The 20,916-nt window shown below is 46.7% G+C and overlaps 1 protein-coding gene across 4 annotated transcripts in view; it reads left to right on the forward strand.

The window, feature by feature from the left end:
• Nucleotides 1-20,916, forward strand: part of iqch (IQ motif containing H) — a 111,516-nt gene that overhangs the window by 42,992 nt on the left and 47,608 nt on the right. For 2 of the 4 annotated variants that reach the window (XM_036968629.1, XM_036968627.1), the window contains one exon: nt 2,668-3,018. In XM_036968629.1, coding sequence (XP_036824524.1) covers nt 2,668-3,018 — 351 coding nt within the window. The remainder of the gene's footprint in view (nt 1-2,667; nt 3,019-20,916) is intronic. The other 2 variants (XM_036968630.1, XM_036968628.1) reach the window with 1 other exon arrangement.

The following is a 20,916-nucleotide window of genomic DNA, read 5'->3' on the forward strand; positions in this document are numbered from 1 at the left end:
ATGGGAAACATAGTGTATTGGTATGGGAAACATGCTGTATTAGTATGGGAAACATACTGTATTGGTATGGGAAACATAGTGTATTGGTATGGGAAACATAGTGTATTGGTATGGGAAACATACTGTATTGGTATGGGAAACATAGTGTATTGGTATGGGAAACATAGTGTATTGGTATGGGAAACATGCTGTATTAGTATGGGAAACATACTGTATTGGTATGGGAAACATAGTGTATTGGTATGGGAAACATAGTGTATTGGTATGGGAAACATACTGTATTGGTATGGGAAACATAGTGTATTGGTATGGGAAACATAGTGTATTGGTATGGGAAACATAGTGTATTGGTATGGGAAACATAGTGTATTGGTATAGGAAACATACTGTATTGGTATGGGAAACATAGTGTATTGGTATGGGAAACATAGTGTATTGGTATGGGAAACATAGTGTATTGGTATGGGAAACATAGTGTATTGGTATGGGAAACATACTGTATTGGTATGGGAAACATACTGTATTGGTATGGGAAACATACTGTATTGGTATGGGAAACATAGTGTATTGGTATGGGAAACATAGTGTATTGGTATGGGAAACATAGTGTATTGGTATGGGAAACATAGTGTATTGGTATGGGAAACATATTGTATTGGTATGGGAAACATACTGTATTGGTATGGGAAACATACTGTATTGGTATGGGAAACATACTGTATTGGTATGGGAAACATACTGTATTGGTATGGGAAACATACTGTATTGGTATGGGAAACATACTGTATTGGTATGGGAAACATACTGTATTGGTATGGGAAAGATACTGTATTGGTATGGGAAACATAGTGTATTGGTATGGGAAACATACTGTATTGGTATGGGAAACATACTGTATTGGTATGGGAAACATAGTGTATTGGTATGGGAAACATACTGTATTGGTATGGGAAACATAGTGTATTGGTATGGGAAACATAGTGTATTGGTATGGGAAACATAGTGTATTGGTATGGGAAACATAGTGTATTGGTATGGGAAACATAGTGTATTGGTATGGGAAACATAGTGTATTGGTATGGGAAACATAGTGTATTGGTATGGGAAACATAGTGTATTGGTATGGGAAACATATTGTATTGGTATGGGAAACATAGTGTATTGGTATGGGAAACATAGTGTATTGGTATGGGAAACATAGTGTATTGGTATGGGAAACATACTGTATTGGTATGGGAAACATAGTGTATTGGTATGGGAAACATAGTGTATTGGTATGGGAAACATACTGTATTGGTATGGGAAACATAGTGTATTAGTATGGGAAACATACTGTATTGGTATGGGAAACATACTGTATTGGTATGGGAAACATACTGTATTGGTATGGGAAAGATACTGTATTGGTATGGGAAACATAGTGTATTGGTATGGGAAACATACTGTATTGGTATGGGAAACATACTGTATTGGTATGGGAAACATAGTGTATTGGTATGGGAAACATACTGTATTGGTATGGGAAACATAGTGTATTGGTATGGGAAACATAGTGTATTGGTATGGGAAACATAGTGTATTGGTATGGGAAACATAGTGTATTGGTATGGGAAACATAGTGTATTGGTATGGGAAACATAGTGTATTGGTATGGGAAACATAGTGTATTGGTATGGGAAACATAGTGTATTGGTATGGGAAACATACTGTATTGGTATGGGAAACATACTGTATTGGTATGGGAAACATACTGTATTGGTATGGGAAACATAGTGTATTGGTATGGGAAACATAGTGTATTGGTATGGGAAACATGCTGCATGTTTACATTGGCAAAACAAGCAAAATCGATAATAAACAAAAAATGAACAGTAAACATTGAACTCACAGAAGTTTCAAAGCAATAGACACATTTCAAATGTCATTATGTCAATGTACTGTGTTGTAACGATGTACAAATAGTTTAAGTACAAAAGGGAAAATAAATGAACATAAATAAGGGTTGTATTTACAATGGTGTTTGTTCTTCACTGGTTGCCCTTTTCTCGTGGCAACAGTTCACAAATCTTGCTGCTGTGATGGTACACTGTGGAATTTCACCCAGTAGATATGGGAGTTTATCAAAATTGGATGTGTTTTCGAAATCTTTGTGGATCTGTGTAATCTGAGGGAAATATGTCTCTCTAATATGGTCATTCATTGGGCAGGAGGTTAGGAAGTGCAGCTCAGTTTCCACCTCATTTTGTGGGCAGTGTTGCACATAGCCTGTCTTCTCTTGAGAGCCATGTCTGCCTACGGCAGCCTTTCTCAATAGCAAGGCGATGCTCACTGAGTCTGAGTCTCTCCTCTCTCCCCCCTCTCCACTCTCTCTCCCCTCTCCCCCTCTCTCTCTCTCTCTCTCTCTCTCCCTCTCTATCTCCTCTCTCCCCCTCTCCCCCCTCTCTCCTCTCTCCCCCTCTCCCCCCTCTCTCCTCTCTCCCCCTCTCCTCCCTCTCTCCTCTATCTCTCCTCTCTCCCCCTCTCTCTCCTCTCTCTCCCTCTCCTCTCTCTCTCTCTCTCTCTCTCTCTCTCTCTCTCTCTCTCCTCTCTCTCCTCTCCCCCTCTCTCTCTCCTCTCTCCCCCCTCTCTTTCTCTCTCTCCCCCTCTCTCTCTTTCCTCTCTCCCCAGCTCCATGAAACCCTCGCCAAGCTGATGACAAACCACATGGAGGTGAGGCGCTGGCTCTTCAAGATGGACTCTGAGATGGGTGGGCGGGGCACAGCATACTGCGATGTGTCTCACCTGAATTGCTCTACCTGGGCTCAGCAGGAGTACAGCCACCACAGTCCTGAACGCTGGAGGAAGGCCTGGGCTCAGGTAGGATGGAACACACACTATGACCTTTCACCTCACTATTATAACCACAGTCCTGAACGCTGGAGGAAGGCCTGGGCTCAGGTAGGATGGAACACACACTATGACCTTTCACCTCACTATTATAACCACAGTCCTGAACGCTGGAGGAAGGCCTGGGCTCAGGTAGGATGGAACTCTCAGTGGAAAGTCTTAACTAGTAGTCTTAGTGGAAAGTCTTAACTAGTACTCTGTGGAAAGTCTTAACTAGTAGTCTCAGTGGAAAGTCTTAACTAGTAGTCTCAGTGGAAAGTCTTAACTAGTAGTCTCAGTGGAAAGTCTTAACTAGTAGTCTCAGTGGAAAGTCTTAACTAGTAGTCTCAATGGACCGTCTTAACTAGTAGTCTCAGTGGAAAGTCTTAACTAGTAGCCTCAGTGGAAAGTCTTAACTAGTAGCCTCAGTGGAAAGTCTTAACTAGTAGCCTCAGTGGAAAGTCTTAATTCTTCCCACTAAGACTATTAGTTAAGATAAGACTCTGTCTCATCCATCTACACTAATGAATTTATTTAAATCAAATTAGTTCCTTAAATGAACTGTAATTCAGTAAAATCTTAGAATTTGTTGTTACATATTTGTCCAGTGTATATTATTATTACCAAAAAGCAAAATGCCGAGAGAGATTGAGTGAGAGAGAGAGAGATATAATAATAACATATATACATATATATATAATATGACATTTGTAATGTCTTTATTGTTTTGAAACTTCTGTATGTGTAATGTTTACTGTCCATTTTTATTGTTTATTTCACTTTATATATTCACTTTGTATGTTGTCTACCTCACTTGCTTTGGCAATGTTAACACATGTTTCCCATGCCAATAAAGCCCTTGAATTGAATTGAATTGAGAGATTGAGAGAGAGAGAGAGAGAGGGAGACAGGGAGAGAGAGAGAGAGAGAAAAAGAGAGAGACAGAGAGAGAGAAAAAGAGAGAAAGAGAGAGATTGAGAGAGAGAGAGAGAGACAGAGAGAGGGAGGGAGGGAGGGAGGGAGAGAGAGAGAGAGAGAGAGAGAGAGAGAGAGAGAGAGAGAGAGAGAGAGAGAGAGAGAGAGAGAGAGAGAGAGAGAGAGAGAGAGAGAGAGAGAGAGAGAGAGAGAGAGAGAGAGAGAGAGAGAGAGAGAGAGAGAGAGAGAGAGACAGGGAGGGAGAGAGAGAGAGAGAGAGAGAGAGAGAGAGAGAGAGAGAGAGAGAGAGAGAGAGAGAGAGAGAGAGAGAGAGAGAGAGAGAGAGAGAGAGAGAGAGAGAGAGAGAGAGAGAGAGAGAGAGAGAGAGAGAGAGAGAGAGAGAGAGAGAGAGAGAGAGAGAGAGAGAGAGAGAGAGAGAGAGAGAGAGAGAGAGAGAGAGAGAGAGATCTTCAGGGGATTGTAGCAGCAGGATAGGCCTGGAGGGGTAGAAGAGGGGAGATAACAGAGAGGTAGAGAGGAGGGAGAGCTGGGGCATTCAGAGAGAAAAAAAAAATGTTGAGTTCCAGCCTTCTTTTATAACCCTACGAGTAGCCAACATAATTTAGCCTCCAGGGCAAACCAACACCATTTAACAGGAAGTTAGGTTATAAAGAGGTGTGAGTTAAAGACCTGCAGATCTGTAGAGCTTTATACACAGACAGACACGCGCACAGCCTAGACGGCATACATGGACCATTAGGCACAAGAGAACAGAGAGTTTAATAGCATCAGACAGAAGGAGTCTTTTCTCTTTCTGTTGTGTTGTCTGCCAAAAAAAACACAGCTAAATTATTAGTCAAGGACACGGGGTCACAGTCCACAGTATCAGCGCGTGGTTCAAATCAATGGGGAAGCCAAGCCAGGGGAAAAGAGGCCCGATGATGACCTGTGTTGTGATAATTGCTTTGTTTTCTCTATAACCTATTAGTTCATATGTCACCTTTTTTGATATGCGAGGCAGAGACAACAAGAAGACAATAGTCACGCAGTGGCAGAATATATTCAACCACACCAGTAGTGGGTCAGTGCCGTTTTAAGATGAGGGAGGATGAGTATTTTTTTTTGTTTTGTTAATGAGCACAAATCATGTAGAGTTGGCCTTGTGTTTTCGGGTTATATATTTTCAAGCAGATTTAAATAAAAACAGTAACTCGGCCCCTCAGGAACATGCCCTGTCTTCTTGGTAAGCAACTCCAGTGTGTATATTTGGCCTTGTGTTTTCCGGGTTATTGTCCTGCTGAAAGGTGAATTCATCTCCCAGTGTATATTTGGCCTTGTGTTTTCAGGTTATTGTCCTGCTGAAAGGTGAATTCATCTCCCAGTGTATATTTGGCCTTGTGTTTTCAGGTTATTGTCCTGCTGAAAGGTGAATTCATCTCCCAGTGTATATTTGGCCTTGTGTTTTCAGGTTATTGTCCTGCTGAAAGGTGAATTCATCTCCCAGTGTATATTTGGCCTTGTGTTTTCCGGGTTATTGTCCTGCTGAAAGGTGAATTCATCTCCCAGTGTATATTTGGCCTTGTGTTTTCAGGTTATTGTCCTGCTGAAAGGTGAATTCATCTCCCAGTGTATATTTGGCCTTGTGTTTTCAGGTTATTGTCCTGCTGAAAGGTGAATTCATCTCCCAGTGTATATTTGGCCTTGTGTTTTCGGGTTATTGTCCTGCTGAAAGGTGAATTCATCTTCCAGTCTCTGGTGCAAAGCAGACTGAACCAGGTTTTCCTCCAGGATGCTGACCGGCGTTTATTTTTTATCCTGAAAAACTCCCCCGTCCTTAACGAGTACGACCCATAACACAGTGGCGGTCGGTACCATTTAAGGGGGACGATATATAAATATTTATTTTAATGAGCACAAACCTTATTTCTATTACAGCATATTGGATGACTGTCATTCATATTCCATTCACCCAGCTCATTGTTATCATCGATAGGTTTAGGCTACTACATGATACTAGAATGTTCCCTGTACCCATCATGAGTTGCTACAACCTAGTAGGTGCACACAGGTCGAGAGGATTTTGAGTAATCAAGGTGACAGAGACACATTCAATACCTCCTTGTACCCTCTGGCCTGCATCTAGCTGATCTAGGGTGTAATCATTAGTCCAACAGTATCACCTCTGGCTTGCATCTAGCTGATCTAGGGTGTAATCATTAGTCCAACAGTATCACCTCTGGCCTGCATCTAGCTGATCTAGGGTGTAATCATTAGTCCAACAGTATCACCTCTGGCCTGCATCTAGCTGATCTAGGGTGTAATCATTAGTCCAACAGTATCACCTCTGGCCTGCATCTAGCTGATCTAGGGTGTAATCATTAGTCCAACAGTATCACCTCTGGCCTGCATCTAGCTGATCTAGGGTGTGATCATTAGTCCAACAGTATCACCTCTGGCCTGCATCTAGCTGATCTAGGGTGTAATCATTAGTCCAACAGTATCACCTCTGGCCTGCATCTAGCTGATCTAGGGTGTAATCATTAGTCCAACAGTATCACCTCTGGCCTGCATCTAGCTGATCTAGGGTGTAAATCATTAGTTCAACAGTATCACCTCTGGCCTGCATCTAGCTGATCTAGGGTGTAATCATTAGTCCAACAGTATCACCTCTGGCCTGCATCTAGCTGATCTAGGGTGTAATCATTAGTCCAACAGTATCACCTCTGGCCTGCATCTAGCTGATCTAGGGTGTAAATCATTAGTTCAACAGTATCACCTCTGGCCTGCATCTATCTGATCTAGGGTGTGATCATTAGTCCAACAGTATCACCTCTGGCCTGCATCTAGCTGATCTAGGGTGTGATCATTAGTCCAACAGTATCACCTCTGGCCTGCATCTAGCTGATCTAGGGTGTGATCATTAGTCCAACAGTATCACCTCTGGCCTGCATCTAGCTGATCTAGGGTGTAATCATTAGTCCAACAGTATCACCTCTGGCCTGCATCTAGCTGATCTAGGGTGTGAATCATTAGTCCAACAGTATCACCTCTGGCCTGCATCTAGCTGATCTAGGGTGTGATCATTAGTCCAACAGTATCACCTCTGGCCTGCATCTATCTGATCTAGGGTGTGAATCATTAGTCCAACAGTATCACCTCTGGCCTGCATCTAGCTGATCTAGGGTGTAATCATTAGTCCAACAGTATCACCTCTGGCCTGCATCTATCTGATCTAGGGTGTAATCATTAGTCCAACAGTATCACCTCTGGCCTGCATCTAGCTGATCTAGGGTGTGATCATTAGTCCAACAGTATCACCTCTGGCCTGCATCTACCTGATCTAGGGTGTAATCATTAGTCCAACAGTATCACCTCTGGCCTGCATCTATCTGATCTAGGGTGTGATCATTAGACCAACAGTATCACCTCTGGCCTGCATCTAGCTGATCTAGGGTGTAATCATTAGTCCAACAGTATCACCTCTGGCCTGCATCTAGCTGATCTAGGGTGTGATCATTAGTCCAACAGTATCACCTCTGGCCTGCATCTAGCTGATCTAGGGTGTGAATCATTAGTCCAACAGTATCACCTCTGGCCTGCATCTAGCTGATCTAGGGTGTGATCATTAGTCCAACAGTATCACCTCTGGCCTGCATCTAGCTGATCTAGGGTGTGAATCATTAGTCCAACAGTATCACCTCTGGCCTGCATCTATCTGATCTAGGGTGTGATCATTAGACCAACAGTATCACCTCTGGCCTGCATCTAGCTGATCTAGGGTGTGATCATTAGTCCAACAGTATCACCTCTGGCCTGCATCTAGCTGATCTAGGGTGTAATCATTAGTCCAACAGTATCACCTCTGGCCTGCATCTAGCTGATCTAGGGTGTGATCATTAGTCCAACAGTATCACCTCTGGCCTGCATCTATCTGATCTAGGGTGTGATCATTAGTCCAACAGTATCACCTCTGGCCTGCATCTAGCTGATCTAGGGTGTGATCATTAGTCCAACAGTATCACCTCTGGCCTGCATCTAGCTGATCTAGGGTGTAATCATTAGTCCAACAGTATCACCTCTGGCCTGCATCTAGCTGATCTAGGGTGTGATCATTAGTCCAACAGTATCACCTCTGGCCTGCATCTAGCTGATCTAGGGTGTAAATCATTAGTTCAACAGTATCACCTCTGGCCTGCATCTAGCTGATCTAGGGTGTGATCATTAGTCCAACAGTATCACCTCTGGCCTGCATCTAGCTGATCTAGGGTGTAATCATTAGTTCAACAGTATCACCTCTGGCCTGCATCTAGCTGATCTAGGGTGTAATCATTAGTTCAACAGTATCACCTCTGGCCTGCATCTAGCTGATCTAGGGTGTGATCATTAGTCCAACAGTTGCAAATGAGAGTTTCTATTGGACACATCCAGGTATGTTTATCCCCGTGTCGTTACGTTTGCTGCTGTTTAAGAAATGTTTTTCAACAGAATTGGCAGAATGAATACACCCCTCACTTTCATAGCAACCGCATAAAAACAGCATGATCACTTTCCTTCTTGTGTATATAATTAATTCTCGCTACTATCTACTCTCTCTCCTCCTCTCACCTTTTCCCTTCGCTTGTGGACTTCAGTGCACAACCCATCAGCTGTCTGTGACCAGGTGAAAATACCTTTTCCAAGCCAAACCTTCATATCATGACCTCTAACCTCTACACACAACCTACAACACATTGGCACGTCCTAGTCAACATAATAGAACTAACGTGTTAGGAAACCTGCTACAATCATGCAGTACAGTCAGAAAGCAGTTTAGCAGTTACTCCGGTGGGCCCCCGGTGGCAGTATAAAACCAAAAGCTTTCAGTGTCAGACTGAGGACAGGAAACGTTCCTCAGACGTTCCTCACGTCAGACTGAGGACAGGAAACGTTCCTCAGACGTTCCTCACGTCAGACTGAGGACAGGAAACGTTCCTCAGATGTTCCTCAGACGTTCCTCGTGTCAGACTGAGGACAGGAAACGTTCCTCAGACGTTCCTCACGTCAGACTGAGGACAGGAAACGTTCCTCAGATGTTCCTCATGTCAGACTGAAGACAGGAAACATTCCTCAGACGTTCCTCACGTCAGACTGAGGACAGGAAACGTTCCTCAGATGTTCCTCGTGTCAGACTGAGGACAGGAAACGTTCCTCAGACGTTCCTCACGTCAGACTGAGGACATGACACGTTCCTCAGATGTTCCTCACGTCAGACTGAAGACATGAAACGTTCCTCAGATGTTCCTCAGACGTTCCTCGTGTCAGACTGAGGACAGGAAACGTTCCTCAGACGTTCCTCGTGTCAGACTGAGGACAGGAAACGTTCCTCAGACGTTCCTCACGTCAGACTGAGGACAGGAAACGTTCCTCAGACGTTCCTCACGTCAGACTGAGGACAGGAAACGTTCCTCAGACGTTCCTCGTGTCAGACTGAGGACAGGAAACGTTCCTCAGACGTTCCTCACGTCAGACTGAGGACATGACACGTTCCTCAGATGTTCCTCACGTCAGACTGAAGACATGAAACGTTCCTCAGATGTTCCTCAGACGTTCCTCGTGTCAGACTGAGGACAGGAAACGTTCCTCAGACGTTCCTCGTGTCAGACTGAGGACAGGAAACGTTCCTCATGTGTTCCAGGGCCTAATGGACGGATCAAACATCAATAAAAGAGCAGAAGCACAGCCATGCATATAGATGTAAATAAAAATATAAAATAAATTTTAAAAATAAAAAAATAAACCTCCTCTCACTGTCAACTGCGTTTATTTTCAGTAAACTTAACATGTGTAAATATTTGTATGAACATAACAAGATTCAACAACTGAGACATAAACTGAACAAGTTCCACAGACATGTGACAAACAGAAATGGAATAATGTGTCCCTGAACAAAGGGGGGGTCAAAATCAAAAGTAACAGTCAGTATCTGGTGTGGCCACCAGCTGCATTAAGTACTGCAGTGCATCTCCTCCTCATGGACTGCACCCAATTTGCCAGTTCTTGCTGTGAGATGTTACCCCACTCTTCCACCAAGGCACCTGCAAGTTCCTGGACATTTCTGGGGGGAATGACCCTAGCCCTCACCCTCCGATCCAACAGGTCCCAGACGTGCTCAATGGGATTGAGATCCGGGTTCTTCGCTGGCCATGGCAGAACACTGACATTCCTGTCTTGCAGGAAATCACACACAGAACGAGCAGTATGTCTGGTGGCATTGTCATCCTGGAGGGTCATGTCAGGAAGAGCCTGCAGGAAGGGTACCACATGAGGGAGAAGCATGTCTTCCCTGTAACGCACAGCGTTGAGATTGCCTGCAATGACAACAAGCTCAGTCCGATGATGCTGTGACACACTGCCCCAGACCATGACGGACCCTCCAACTCCAAATCGATCCTTCTCCAGAGTACAGGCCTCGGTGTAATGCTCATTCCTTCGATGATGAGCGCAAATCCGACCATCACCCCTGGTGAGACAAAACCGCGACTCGTCAGTGAAGAGCACTTTTTGCCAGTCCTGTCTGGTCCAGCAACGTGGGTTTGTGCCCATAGGTGACGTTGTTGCCGGTGATGTCTGGTGAGGACCTGCCTTACAACAGGCCTACAAGCCCTCAATCCAGCTTCTCTCAGCCTATTGCAGACAGTCTGAGCACTGATGGAGGGATTGTGTGATCCTGGTGTAACTCGGACAGTTGTTGTTGCCATCCTGTACCTGTCCTGCAGGTGTGATGTTCGGATGTACCAATCCTGTGCAGGTGTTGTTACACGTGGTCTGCCACTGCGAGGACGATCAGCTGTCTGTCCTGTCTCCCTGCAGCACTGTCTTAGGCGTCTCACAGTACGGACATTGCAATTTATTGCCCTGACCACATCTGCAGTCCTCATGCCTCTTTGCAGCATGCCTAAGGCACGTTCACACAGATGAGCAGGGACCCTGGGCATCTTTATTTTGGTGTTTTTCAGAGTCAGCAGAAAGGCCTCTTTAGTGTCCTAAGTTTTCATAACTGTGACCTTAATTGCCTGCCGTCTGTAAGCTGTTAGTGTCTTAACGACCGTTCCACAGGTGTATGTTCATTAATTGTTTATGGTTCATTGAACAAGCAATGGGAAACAGTGTTTAAACCCTTTACAATGAAGATCTGTGAAGTTATTTGGATTTTTACTAATTATCTTTGAAAGACGGAGTCCTGATAAAGTGACGTTTCTTTTTTTTTTTGTTGCTGAGTTCATATGACTCTGAGCTGAAGTAGTAGCTGTTTTATTTATGATATCTCTGCTTTATGTGGACACACACCACAGCAAGGCTTCGATCCTCTCACAGAGTGTAGCTCGCAGTTTTAAGTCCGAATAAAATATTGCTAAATAAAATCCCCTCCTTTCTCCCCTCATCATACCCCCCCCCCCCGCCGTCCCTCTGTGAAGGTCATCTATAAGGAAAGTCTTGGGGTGAGGTCGCTCTTCCGTTGAGAACTAACGACAACCGTAGTTTCCGTCCTTTTACATCTGTTTTTTTTTTTTTTGCAGCGCCATTGTGTGCTTTATGGCGTGTAGCGAAGCGGAATCACTGTGGCAACGTGTTGTTGACCCTGGATCTTACAGTACACACACACACACACACACCACACACCACACACCACACACACACCACACACACCGTACTGGAATATGATGATGACTGGTACATGACAGAAATAACAAACATCAGACCTGGGTTCAAATACTATTCGATAATCATTTCAAATACTTTATCTGGACTAGATTGAGCTTGCCTGAGTTAATAGACCAACAGATCCAGTCTCAACGCTGTTCAAACGCCCCCCCCGCCCATCTGGCACTCCAGTGAGTAAACACTCCCAAAAAGTATTTGAAATATTTTGAATAGTGTTTGAACCCAAGGCGGGTCTGATATGAACGTCCTAACGCTCCTCGTTCAGTCTGGTGTTCAGTGGAGCCAGACAGAATCCACTCACAGTGAAGCAGTAATGCTCCTGGCTGTTGAGTCGATACAAGAACACTTTGATAATGTACAAACATAGAAAAACAACTAACAAAAAATGAAAAAACATTTTGTATTCTAGACGTAATGTTTCGAGAGCATTTCTTCTCTCATTAACTATATAAAAAAAAAGAATGTTATAATGCACTTTGATTGTAAATAGTGCATTGTACTGGGAGACTATACCCCCAAAAAATAGTATTTGTTCATTCAAATTTCTGTTTCTGTTTACATTAACATGTTTTTAGTTTATTGTATTTAACCAGAACAAATTCTTATTTTCAATGACGGCCTAGGAACAGTGGGTTAACTGCACCTCTACACTCTAACCACTAGGCTACCTGCCACCTCTACACTCTAACCACTAGACTACCTGCCACCTCTACACTCTAACCACTAGACTACCTGCCACCTCTACACTCTAACCACTAGACTACCTGCCTCCTCTACACTCTAACCACTAGGCTACCTGTCACCTCTACACTCTAACCACTAGGCTGCCTGCCACCTCTACACTCTAACCACTAGGCTACCTGCCACCTCTACACTCTAACCACTAGGCTACCTGCCTCCTCTACACTCTAACCACTAGACTACCTGCCACCTCTACACTCTAACCATTAGGCTACCTGCCGCCTCTACACTCTAACCACTAGACTACCTGCCACCTCTACACTCTAACCACTAGGCTACCTGCCACCTCTACACTCTAACCACTAGGCTACCTGCCGCCTCTACACTCAAACCACTAGGCTACCTGCCGCCTCTACACTCTAACCACTAGACTACCTGCCACCTCTACACTCTAACCACTAGACTACCTGCCACCTCTACACTCTAACCACTAGGCTACCTGCCACCTCTACACTCTAACCACTAGGCTACCTGCCACCTCTACACTCTAACCACTAGGCTACCTGACACCTCTACACTCTAACCACTAGACTACCTGACACCTCTACACTCTAACCACTAGGCTACCTGCCACCTCTACACTCTAACCACTAGACTACCTACCACCTCTACACTCTAACCACTAGGCTACCTGCCACCTCTACACTCTAACCACTAGGCTACCTGCCTCCTCTACACTCTAACCACTAGACTACCTGCCACCTCTACACTCTAACCATTAGGCTACCTGCCGCCTCTACACTCTAACCACTAGACTACCTGCCACCTCTACACTCTAACCACTAGGCTACCTGCCACCTCTACACTCTAACCACTAGGCTACCTGCCACCTCTACACTCTAACCACTAGGCTACCTGCCACCTCTACACTCTAACCAATAGGCTACCTGCCACCTCTACACTCTAACCACTAGGCTACCTGCCACCTCTACACTCTAACCACTAGGCTACCTGCCACCTCTTCACTCTAACCACTAGGCTACCTGCCACCTCTACACTCTAACCAATAGGCTACCTGCCACCTCTACACTCTAACCACTAGACTACCTGCCACCTCTACACTCTAACCACTAGGCTACCTGCCACCTCTACACTCTAACCACTAGGCTACCTGCCACCTCTACACTCTAACCACTAGGTTACCTGCCACCTCTACACTCTAACCACTAGACTACCTGACACCTCTACACTCTAACCACTAGACTACCTGTCACCTCTACACTCTAACCACTAGACTACCTGCCACCTCTACACTCTAACCACTAGGCTACCTGCCACCTCTACACTCTAACCAATAGGCTACCTGCCACCTCTACACTCTAACCACTAGACTACCTGCCACCTCTACACTCTAACCACTAGGCTACCTGCCACCTCTACACTCTAACCACTAGGCTACCTGCCACCTCTACACTCTAACCACTAGGTTACCTGCCACCTCTACACTCTAACCACTAGACTACCTGACACCTCTACACTCTAACCACTAGACTACCTGTCACCTCTACACTCTAACCACTAGACTACCTGCCACCTCTACACTCTAACCACTAGGCTACCTGCCACCTCTACACTCTAACCACTAGACTACCTGCCACCTCTACACTCTAACCACTAGGCTACCTGCCACCTCTACACTCTAACCACTAGGCTACCTGCCACCTCTACACTCTAACCACTAGACTACCTGTCACCTCTACACTCTAACCACTAGACTACCTGCCACCTCTACACTCTAACCACTAGGCTACCTGCCACCTCTACACTCTAACCACTAGACTACCTGCCACCTCTACACTCTAACCACTAGGCTACCTGCCACCTCTACACTCTAACCACTAGACTACCTACCACCTCTACACTCTAACCACTAGGCTACCTGCCACCTCTACACTCTAACCACTAGGCTACCTGCCACCTCTACACTCTAACCACTAGACTACCTGACACCTCTACACTCTAACCACTAGACTACCTACCACCTCTACACTCTAACCACTAGACTACCTGCCACCTCTACACTCTAACCACTAGGCTACCTGCCACCTCTACACTCTAACCACTAGACTACCTGCCACCTCTACACTCTAACCACTAGGCTACCTGCCACCTCTACACTCTAACCACTAGGCTACCTGCCACCTCTACACTCTAACCACTAGACTACCTACCACCTCTACACTCTAACCACTAGGCTACCTGCCACCTCTACACTCTAACCACTAGGCTACCTGCCTCCTCTACACTCTAACCACTAGACTACCTGCCACCTCTACACTCTAACCATTAGGCTACCTGCCACCTCTACACTCTAACCACTAGACTACCTGCCACCTCTACACTCTAACCACTAGGCTACCTGCCACCTCTACACTCTAACCACTAGACTACCTGCCACCTCTACACTCTAACCACTAGGCTACCTGCCACCTCTACACTCTAACCACTAGGCTACCTGCCACCTCTACACTCTAACCACTAGGTTACCTGCCACCTCTACACTCTAACCACTAGACTACCTGACACCTCTACACTCTAACCACTAGACTACCTGTCACCTCTACACTCTAACCACTAGACTACCTGCCACCTCTACACTCTAACCACTAGGCTACCTGCCACCTCTACACTCTAACCAATAGGCTACCTGCCACCTCTACACTCTAACCACTAGACTACCTGCCACCTCTACACTCTAACCACTAGGCTACCTGCCACCTCTACACTCTAACCACTAGGCTACCTGCCACCTCTACACTCTAACCACTAGGTTACCTGCCACCTCTACACTCTAACCACTAGACTACCTGACACCTCTACACTCTAACCACTAGACTACCTGTCACCTCTACACTCTAACCACTAGACTACCTGCCACCTCTACACTCTAACCACTAGGCTACCTGCCACCTCTACACTCTAACCACTAGACTACCTGCCACCTCTACACTCTAACCACTAGGCTACCTGCCACCTCTACACTCTAACCACTAGGCTACCTGCCACCTCTACACTCTAACCACTAGACTACCTACCACCTCTACACTCTAACCACTAGGCTACCTGCCACCTCTACACTCTAACCACTAGGCTACCTGCCTCCTCTACACTCTAACCACTAGACTACCTGCCACCTCTACACTCTAACCATTAGGCTACCTGCCGCCTCTACACTCTAACCACTAGACTACCTGCCACCTCTACACTCTAACCACTAGGCTACCTGCCACCTCTACACTCTAACCACTAGACTACCTACCACCTCTACACTCTAACCACTAGGCTACCTGCCACCTCTACACTCTAACCACTAGGCTACCTGCCTCCTCTACACTCTAACCACTAGACTACCTGCCACCTCTACACTCTAACCATTAGGCTACCTGCCGCCTCTACACTCTAACCACTAGACTACCTGCCACCTCTACACTCTAACCACTAGGCTACCTGCCACCTCTACACTCTAACCACTAGGCTACCTGCCGCCTCTACACTCAAACCACTAGGCTACCTGCCGCCTCTACACTCTAACCACTAGACTACCTGCCACCTCTACACTCTAACCACTAGACTACCTGCCACCTCTACACTCTAACCACTAGGCTACCTGCCACCTCTACACTCTAACCACTAGGCTACCTGCCACCTCTACACTCTAACCACTAGGCTACCTGACACCTCTACACTCTAACCACTAGACTACCTGACACCTCTACACTCTAACCACTAGGCTACCTGCCACCTCTACACTCTAACCACTAGACTACCTACCACCTCTACACTCTAACCACTAGGCTACCTGCCACCTCTACACTCTAACCACTAGGCTACCTGCCTCCTCTACACTCTAACCACTAGACTACCTGCCACCTCTACACTCTAACCATTAGGCTACCTGCCGCCTCTACACTCTAACCACTAGACTACCTGCCACCTCTACACTCTAACCACTAGGCTACCTGCCACCTCTACACTCTAACCACTAGACTACCTACCACCTCTACACTCTAACCACTAGGCTACCTGCCACCTCTACACTCTAACCACTAGGCTACCTGCCTCCTCTACACTCTAACCACTAGACTACCTGCCACCTCTACACTCTAACCACTAGACTACCTGCCACCTCTACACTCTAACCATTAGGCTACCTGCCGCCTCTACACTCTAACCACTAGACTACCTGCCACCTCTACACTATAACCACTAGGCTACCTGCCACCTCTACACTCTAACCACTAGGCTACCTGCCGCCTCTACACTCAAACCACTAGGCTACCTGCCGCCTCTACACTCTAACCACTAGACTACCTGCCACCTCTACACTCTAACCACTAGACTACCTGCCACCTCTACACTCTAACCACTAGGCTACCTGCCACCTCTACACTCTAACCACTAGGCTACCTGCCACCTCTACACTCTAACCACTAGGCTACCTGCCACCTCTACACTCTAACCAATAGGCTACCTGCCACCTCTACACTCTAACCACTAGGCTACCTGCCACCTCTACACTCTAACCACTAGGCTACCTGCCACCTCTACACTCTAACCAATAGGCTACCTGCCACCTCTACACTCTAACCACTAGACTACCTGCCACCTCTACACTCTAACCACTAGGCTACCTGCCACCTCTACACTCTAACCACTAGGCTACCTGCCACCTCTACACTCTAACCACTAGGTTACCTGCCACCTCTACACTCTAACCACTAGACTACCTGACACCTCTACACTCTAACCACTAGACTACCTGTCACCTCTACACTCTAACCACTAGACTACCTGCCACCTCTACACTCTAACCACTAGGCTACCTGCCACCTCTACACTCTAACCAATAGGCTACCTGCCACCTCTACACTCTAACCACTAGACTACCTGCCACCTCTACACTCTAACCACTAGGCTACCTGCCACCTCTACACTCTAACCACTAGGCTACCTGCCAACTCTACACTCTAACCACTAGGTTACCTGCCACCTCTACACTCTAACCACTAGACTACCTGACACCTCTACACTCTAACCACTAGACTACCTGTCACCTCTACACTCTAACCACTAGACTACCTGCCACCTCTACACTCTAACCACTAGACTACCTGCCACCTCTACACTCTAACCACTAGGCTACCTGCCACCTCTACACTCTAACCACTAGGCTACCTGCCTCCTCTACACTCTAACCACTAGGCTACCTGCCACCTCTACACTCTAACCACTAGGCTACCTGCCACCTCTACACTCTAACCACTAGGCTACCTACCACCTCTACACTCTAACCACTAGACTACCTGCCACCTCTACACTCTAACCACTAGACTACCTACCACCTCTACACTCTAACCACTAGGCTACCTGCCACCTCTACACTCTAACCACTAGACTACCTGCCACCTCTACACTCTAACCACTAGACTACCTACCACCTCTACACTCTAACCACTAGTCTACCTGCCACCTCTACACTCTAACCACTAGGCTACCTGCCACCTCTACACTCTAACCACTAGGTTACCTGCCACCTCTACACTCTAACCACTAGACTACCTGCCACCTCTACACTCTAACCACTAGACTACCTGTCACCTCTACACTCTAACCACTAGACTACCTGTCACCTCTACACTCTAACCACTAGACTACCTGCCTCCTCTACACTCTAACCACTAGACTACCTGCCACCTCTACACTCTAACCACTAGGTTACCTACCACCTCTACACTCTAACCACTAGACTACCTGCCACCTCTACACTCTAACCACTAGACTACCTGCCTCCTCTACACTCTAACCACTAGACTACCTGCCACCTCTACACTCTAACCACTAGGTTACCTACCACCTCTACACTCTAACCACTAGACTACCTACCACCTCTACACTCTAACCACTAGACTACCTGACACCTCTACACTCTAACCACTAGACTACCTACCACCTCTACACTCTAACCACTAGGCTACCCTGCCACCTCTACACTCTAACCACTAGACTACCTACCACCTCTACACTCTAACCACTAGACTACCTACCACCTCTACACTCTAACCACTAGGCTACCTGCCACCTCTACACTCTAACCACTAGGCTACCTGCCACCTCTACACTCTAACCACTAGACTACCTGCCACCTCTATACTCTAACCACTAGGCTACCTGCCACCTCTACACTCTAACCACTAGGCTACCTGCCACCTCTACACTCTAACCACTAGACTACCTACCACCTCTTCACTCTAACCACTAGACTACCTACCACCTCTACACTCTAACCACTAGACTACCTGACACCTCTACACTCTAACCACTAGACTACCTACCACCTCTACACTCTAACCACTAGGCTACCCTGCCACCTCTACACTCTAACCACTAGACTACCTACCACCTCTACACTCTAACCACTAGACTACCTACCACCTCTACACTCTAACCACTAGGCTACCTGCCACCTCTACACTCTAACCACTAGGCTACCTGCCTCCTCTACACTCTAACCACTAGACTACCTGCCTCCCCTACACTCTAACCACTAGACTACCTGCCACCTCTACACTCTAACCACTAGACTACCTGCCACCTCTACACTCTAACCACTAGGCTACCTGCCTCCTCTACACTCTAACCACTAGACTACCTGCCTCCTCTACACTCTAACCACTAGGCTACCTGCCTCCTCTACACTCTAACCACTAGACTACCTGCCTCCTCTACACTCTAACCACTAGGCTACCTGCCTCCTCTACACTCTAACCACTAGACTACCTGCCTCCTCTACACTCTAACCACTAGGCTACCTGCCTCCTCTACACTCTAACCACTAGACTACCTGCCTCCTCTACACTCTAACCACTAGACTACCTGCCTCCTCTACACTCTAACCACTAGGCTACCTGCCTCCTCTACACTCTAACCACTAGACTACCTGCCTCCTCTACACTCTAACCACTAGACTACCTGCCACCTCTACACTCTAACCACTAGACTACCTGCCACCTCTACACTCTAACCACTAGACTACCTGCCACCTCTACACTCTAACCACTAGGCTACCTGCCACCTCTACACTCTAACCACTAGACTACCTGCCACCTCTACACTCTAACCACTAGGCTACCTGCCACCTCTACACTCTAACCACTAGGCTACCTGCCACCTCTACACTCTAACCACTAGGTTACCTGCCACCTCTACACTCTAACCACTAGACTACCTGACACCTCTACACTCTAACCACTAGACTACCTGTCACCTCTACACTCTAACCACTAGACTACCTGCCACCTCTACACTCTAACCACTAGGCTACCTGCCACCTCTACACTCTAACCACTAGACTACCTGCCACCTCTACACTCTAACCACTAGGCTACCTGCCACCTCTACACTCTAACCACTAGGCTACCTGCCTCCTCTACACTCTAACCACTAGGCTACCTGCCACCTCTACACTCTAACCACTAGGCTACCTGCCACCTCTACACTCTAACCACTAGGCTACCTACCACCTCTACACTCTAACCACTAGACTACCTGCCACCTCTACACTCTAACCACTAGACTACCTACCACCTCTACACTCTAACCACTAGGCTACCTGCCACCTCTACACTCTAACCACTAGACTACCTGCCACCTCTACACTCTAACCACTAGACTACCTACCACCTCTACACTCTAACCACTAGTCTACCTGCCACCTCTACACTCTAACCACTAGGCTACCTGCCACCTCTACACTCTAACCACTAGGTTACCTGCCACCTCTACACTCTAACCACTAGACTACCTGCCACCTCTACACTCTAACCACTAGACTACCTGTCACCTCTACACTCTAACCACTAGACTACCTGTCACCTCTACACTCTAACCACTAGACTACCTGCCTCCTCTACACTCTAACCACTAGACTACCTGCCACCTCTACACTCTAACCACTAGGTTACCTACCACCTCTACACTCTAACCACTAGACTACCTGCCACCTCTACACTCTAACCACTAGACTACCTGCCTCCTCTACACTCTAACCACTAGACTACCTGCCACCTCTACACTCTAACCACTAGGTTACCTACCACCTCTACACTCTAACCACTAGACTACCTACCACCTCTACACTCTAACCACTAGACTACCTGACACCTCTACACTCTAACCACTAGACTACCTACCACCTCTACACTCTAACCACTAGGCTACCCTGCCACCTCTACACTCTAACCACTAGACTACCTACCACCTCTACACTCTAACCACTAGACTACCTACCACCTCTACACTCTAACCACTAGGCTACCTGCCACCTCTACACTCTAACCACTAGGCTACCTGCCACCTCTACACTCTAACCACTAGACTACCTGCCACCTCTATACTCTAACCACTAGGCTACCTGCCACCTCTACACTCTAACCACTAGGCTACCTGCCACCTCTACACTCTAACCACTAGACTACCTACCACCTCTACACTCTAACCACTAGACTACCTACCACCTCTACACTCTAACCACTAGACTACCTGACACCTCTACACTCTAACCACTAGACTACCTACCACCTCTACACTCTAACCACTAGGCTACCCTGCCACCTCTACACTCTAACCACTAGACTACCTACCACCTCTACACTCTAACCACTAGACTACCTACCACCTCTACACTCTAACCACTAG

This window comes from Oncorhynchus mykiss, chromosome 30 (assembly GCF_013265735.2).
Source record: "Oncorhynchus mykiss isolate Arlee chromosome 30, USDA_OmykA_1.1, whole genome shotgun sequence".
Taxonomy (NCBI): domain Eukaryota; kingdom Metazoa; phylum Chordata; class Actinopteri; order Salmoniformes; family Salmonidae; genus Oncorhynchus; species Oncorhynchus mykiss.